The 5,822-nt window shown below is 42.2% G+C and overlaps 1 protein-coding gene across 1 annotated transcript; it reads right to left on the minus strand.

Moving 5' to 3' along the window:
* Positions 1–1,021: 1,021 nt before the first annotated feature.
* LOC112216167 (tumor necrosis factor receptor superfamily member 9) lies at positions 1,022–5,467 on the minus strand. The gene is made up of 7 exons (XM_024375951.2): positions 5,132–5,467; positions 4,355–4,474; positions 4,070–4,213; positions 3,876–3,948; positions 3,549–3,670; positions 3,310–3,465; positions 1,022–3,124 (listed from the first exon to the last, which is right to left on the minus strand). The coding sequence occupies exons 1-7, from the start codon at positions 5,271–5,273 to the stop codon at positions 3,012–3,014; spliced, it is 870 nt and encodes a 289-aa protein (XP_024231719.1). The 5' UTR covers positions 5,274–5,467; the 3' UTR covers positions 1,022–3,011.
* Between the last annotated feature and the right edge of the window lie 355 nt (positions 5,468–5,822).

Consider the following 5,822-nt stretch of genomic DNA (forward strand, 5'->3'; position numbering starts at 1 on the left):
AGGGCCTTGGTCAAGGAGGTGACCAAGAACCTGATGGTCATTCCTACAGAGTTCATCTGTGGAGATGGGAGAACCTTCCAGAGGGACAACCATCACTGCAACACTCTACCAATCATCCCTTTATGGTAGAGTGGCCAGAGACGGAAGCCTCTCTTCAGTAAAAGGCACATGACAGCCCGCTTGGAGTTTGCCAAAATGCACCTAAAGGACTCCGACCATGAGAAACAAAATTCTCTGGTCCGATGAAACCAACTCTTTTGCCTGAATGCCAAGCATCACGTCTGGAGGAAACCTGGACCATACCTATGGTGAAGCATGGTGGTGGCAGCATCATGCTGTGGGGATGTTTTTCAGAGGCAGGGACTGGTCCGGATTGAGGGAAAGATGAACAGAGCAAAGAACAGAGATCCTTGATGAAAACCTGCTACAGAGCGCTCAGGACCTCAAACTGGGCAAAGGTTCACCTTCCATCAGGACAACAACCCTAAGCACACAGCCAAGACAACACAGGAGTGGCTTTGAGACAAGTCTCTGAATGTTCTTGAGTTGTCCAGCCAGAGTCCGGACTTGAACCCGATCGAACATCTCTGGAGAGACCTGACAATAGCTTTACAGCAATGCTCCCCATCCAACCTGACAGAGCTTGAGAGGATCTGCAGAGAAGAATGGGAGAAACTTCCCAAATACAGGTGTACCAAGCTTGTAGCGTCATACCCAAGACTCAACGCTGTAATCAATACTCAGTACTTTGTTGAAGCACCTTTTGGCAAAGGGTCTGCATACTTTCGTGACATTTCAGTTTATTTTTTAAATAAATTAGCAACAATTTGCTTTGTCTTTATGGGGAATTGAGAGGGAAAAAACAATTTAATCAGTTTTAGAATAAGGCTGTAACATAACAAATGTGGAAAAAATCAAGGGGTCTGAATACTTTCCGAAGGCACTGTATACCGACCAGAAATGTGCTGTCGTAAATGTAGCTGATTATGACAGTTGGTTGGAATACAATAAGACAACCCAGTGGTATTTACTAGTTCTTTAATATCAAAACAACTATTACAGTACTTATTCAATCAGTACCATTTTATCATGGCCTATAACATATTGTATACAAGGCATAGAAAGTCCTAGGAGCCTGCAAGTCCATGTACATATTCGCATGAATGCCACTCAATAATCCATCAGTAACTGGCTCTTTAAAAACCCTGTCCTCAGATGACTGACAGTCTGTGGTGGTGATGACTCATTAATACCTCTACTGTTATAAGCCCACTCCATGGGTGTGGGTTAACATTTTACACCATGTAGGCAATTATGGCCCCTATTGTGAATGTGAGATGTTCCATCTCAGTGGCCTATGCCTGTCACACTAGCTAAATACAGATACAGTTCAGACACCCTTGCGTAGTTACTGTAACTCCACTATGATACGCTACTCCTCTGTATACTCATGACAAGTCGAGGTTACATGAGTACAGATCTGACCAATGTTTCTACACGATCCTCTGGCTGAGGTGCTCTTTTTAACAGTCGCGGGTCTTCCCTGCACTGTGTAATTCAGCATTCCAACGAGATCCCGTGAGCTTTAGTCAGACCAGTTTCATTGTGTTCATTGTGTACATTCCCAGCTGTGATGGTACTACATGATTAATATGACACATCAGAATCCCTCGGCTTTCCCAGCTCTGCTTAGTGGAGAGCCCACAGGGAGGTATCGCGTGTCAGACACTTTATCACAGATCTGTTATCCCATTGTACAGCACGTAGGATACCTTGTGAAAGCTATTATTTACAATCAGGGCAAAACATGCATGTATAAGCAAGCCAAAGGAACAGCCATAAACAATGATTGTGATTGCAAAACTACAGCGGTGAAAGGGTTTAATCAAACTAGGTTAAAGGTAGCCCTTTGGAATCACTTGCAATGCCTATTGCCTACATTATAAATTGTGTGTCAAGTACAATTTACATTTGTATTAGTTCATTTATGGTTCCAATGACATTAGATAAGCTTCTGTGTAAAGGGCTGGGGAAAGCCCCACATGAGAGGATTCCCTGACCTTTAGCATCCCCTACTACATTTGAGGAAAGTCCAGACCCCTCGCTTTCTGGCAGTGTATCATAGAGAAGAATATGACATTGTTTCCCACACATGTCCTTCACTCTTATCCCATTCAATACAAGCAGTACTTTCACACAAAACGCTGCTCCAAGTCCCGTATCACATTGGCACTTTCCTAACAAAGTGCTGAGAAAAAGACCTTTTGTCCTTGCTGTAATTAATCTGTGTCACAGTAATGTTAAATAGGGTATTTACTTCTGCTCAGTAACTGTGGGCAGCGGAGATTAGCCTTACAGGAAATACGTGAATATGATATAAGGCAGTGGGAGGCATGTGGGCAGTCACATCTAGCTGCCTGTGGTTTACACTGTTGCTGCAACCCCACATTGCGCTGTATTATACAAAAACGGCATGACTCTGCTCACACCCTCGCACATACAAATGTCAAGTGTAGCATGTCATCACGTTTAGGTCATCTAAACTGTATTAACAGGAAACGATGCTAATAAAACCAACTATGTACATACTTGTACATTTCCTGAACTAATCCAGCAGCAGACACTTGATACAGTAACTGCTGGGGAGTCTTAACTAATGAATAGGTCAAATAATGACAATGTTTTTCCCCCTGAACTTCCCCACCACTACTGACATTTGAATATCAGTTTACTGACTGACATAAATGGTATACTTTCACAGAAAGTCATTGTTACATAGAGATCTTTGAATGTGCATGTAAGATACAAACAAATACTGGGGTATTAAAGAGATCACATATGCTCAAAAGTATCTGAACCTCTCAATTCCTTAGTGACAGCGTGTGGCATGAACAATCAGAGTCTAACAGTACTGGAACAATGTGTTGGCCAATCACTGGAAAGGCATCAGAGAGCCAGTGTGTGAGGTAGTGGCCTGTAGATCAGACCTAGTATAACCCTGCCACTCCCAATCACACAGGCAGGAGCTTGGTCTCAGAGTCCTGGGAGTGCAGTGTTTCAGAACTGCTGCCCTGTTCCTGCTGAGGGTGGTGGAAACTGACCTCTATCAGGCTCCTCGGCTCATCTGAGATGGAGAGGGGGGGATATAGGGGAGCGAGGGAGGATCAGGGAGAGAAGATAGATTCAAATATAAACTCAGAGGTTAAGATAAAGCTGTTTCTACATTTCAGGACAACAGTTTGAAAGCTTACAGAATATTGATCCAGTATGGATGCGTTGTCCCCTGATAATGAGGAGGAACATGATTACCTGTAGGAGGAGTTGGCACAATAAGGTTTGGCTCATTGTGGGTTGTCTTCTCTGGTTTCTTTTTGTTGTTGTTGATGATGATGACCAGAAACAAGATAATAAGGATGATAAAGACTCCACACAAGGCCGTTATAGCCCAAACCAGCCCTGTGCCATCTGGGAGTAAGAGGTTGGCATCTTTCAAACAAGGTGATATTACAACATCAATTTTGCCATAGTGTTAGATTCACAGGTCTTACCTTCAGAGCCCCGTTTCGTAGGTAAGGTAATCACTTGGGGGATGGAATTGTTGGTAATGCGGCACTTGCTGTCACTAACTGCATCTCCCAAGGCCACAATCTGTTCATGGGGATGGGGACAGCTGGGACAGAGAAATAAAGATTCAAGATTGGCTTTCTCCACTACCAGATTACATTGAGTAGCCATGGTGCAGGACTTTTGTTCTGGGTTGCTGTGATTTGCTGCATATGGTAATGATTTGTTGGCAGATTAATGCCATGGCATTAGTACTACCAGTACACCAATATTGAATCAAACTCAGAGTTTAGGGGGAAATTAAATCTAACCTTGTTCTCCAAGGCTTACACTTCTCATGGATTTGGTCACTGAAGGTCCCAACTGGACAATTCCGGCAGGAGCCTATGAAGACAAACAGGCAGAGGTTTGAGACTTGGTGAATAAGTGTCCTGAGATTGTGAGTCTTACTAGGCATGCCAGATAACTTGTATGACTTTAGTTTGCAGGTACAGATGTGTCTTACGTGCAGCGGGAAGAGGTTCCCGACCCTTTCCACACTCCTGGACACAGAAGGAGCAGTGGCCATCACCACATCTGAGTCCTGCCTTACAGTCACACTCTGTGTCCTTGCTTCTTGTACAGGCCTTCTTAAGGGTCAGGGCCCCACCTACACACACACACACACACAAAAGCATGTGAAAGTGGAGTAAAATGAATAATTGTTAAAAGTCTAATTTATCAAACAATAGACATTTCAGTTCAGGGGTAAATAAATAATGTTAAAAGCTCAAATATCCTGGTGACATACCTACGCACTGAGTACACCTGCGACAGGAGAATGATGTTGTGTCAGTTGTGTAGGTCTCATTCCTACAGGGAACACACAGCTTTTTCGGGTCTGGACCACAGGGAGTCACCAGACGGTTCCCTACACAAATACACACCCAGACAACATTGAACGTACTATATTGAAATCAAATCTGCATCCATAATAACTCAGAGTCAGGTGATTAACATCAAATTTGCTTCATCAGTAGCAATTGCAGTGGACATGAATATATAAGGTAAATGCTTTTGATAGGAATCTATTTCCCTTCCCACATAGAGCTGAGTTTATCATTGATCTGATCCCGGGTGATCATTATCCATTCCCTTTAATGTGGTCCTATTAGAAACCACTGAAAATCAACTGGGTCACTGTGGTATAACCACTAAAGAGGAAATCATATTTAATTCACAACCTGGGATACACTAGATTATTCATCCCCATGAAAGACATGGGCTCTATTCAATCTGCCTCCCAGAAGTTAATTTGTACAGCTTTGTTGACATTTAAAGGCAATGTTCCAGCTTTAGCAGAGACATCATTCACGGTTAACGCTGCATATGTCAGGTCAATCAGAAATTAACTTTACATTTCTACCGCGGAATCTGTAACGCTTCAATTTTACAGATTGAATAGACCCCATAATTTAACCAGATAAACCCTCTAGAATTGAATTCTCAAAATACAAGCCATATTACATTAATTTACCGAGTACTGTTAAAGTTAAACCATATACAATTGCCTAGTTTAGAAACTTACCTGGATGGCAGCTTTCACAGCAGATATCCGGAGAACCAGCAGAGGTTCTCCATTGCGCACAGCCTATCGCTATCTCACCAGTGCTACTCAGACAGCCCGGTATGAGCAGAGAGAAACACAGTACCCTGAGTACCAGATGCATCGTCTTTCACAGCCCTCCAGACCAAATATATAGCTACGGGACACAGCCGGGCTATGGATTCCAGATGACAGCAGTGCAGGTGAAAATAATAATAATCCAACTAGAATTGACATTAACAATGGTATTTAATCTACTTGAAAGCACCTTCTTGTACCAGTAAACCCAGATATGACTAACTGTCCTTGCCTTAATGTACCCTACCATTGTCTTGAGGGCGTGGCTAAATATGTATTGACGGTATTAAAACCAATGATTTTTATGTGTTGAACCCAGCGTGCCAAAAAACAAAAAAAGCCTGCCTTCATCGTTGCACTCCCCCCACGATTGTAAAAAAAAGCTGTAGAATGCATTTGGATTTATTAAATTCGTTATTGACACATTTACTGTATTACAGACACCTTAATGCATACTTTTAAATTATATTATGTGAGCTAAACATACAAATATTTATTTAAAAAATATATTAAAACATTTTCGATAAAGTATACTTTTTTGAGATTACTAATGTTACTGTCCCATCTACAACAACAAAATACTTAATTAAGCAAT

Source organism: Oncorhynchus tshawytscha, linkage group LG16 (assembly GCF_018296145.1).
Source record: "Oncorhynchus tshawytscha isolate Ot180627B linkage group LG16, Otsh_v2.0, whole genome shotgun sequence".
In the NCBI taxonomy this organism is placed as follows: Eukaryota; Metazoa; Chordata; class Actinopteri; order Salmoniformes; family Salmonidae; genus Oncorhynchus; species Oncorhynchus tshawytscha.

What these genes read in the sequence shown, in the direction of transcription:
- LOC112216167 (XM_024375951.2), bottom strand. Translation starts at nt 5,273, where the DNA reads ATGCATCTGGTACTCAGGGTACTGTGTTTCTCTCTGCTCATACCGGGC. An exon ending in GGAACCTCTTCCCGCTGCAC is followed by an intron (nt 3,949 to 4,069) that starts GTAAGACACATC and finishes TTGTCTTCATAG; the next exon opens with GCTCCTGCCGGAATTGTCCA. An exon ending in TACGAAACGGGGCTCTGAAG is followed by an intron (nt 3,466 to 3,548) that starts GTAAGACCTGTG and finishes TCTTACTCCCAG; the next exon opens with ATGGCACAGGGCTGGTTTGG.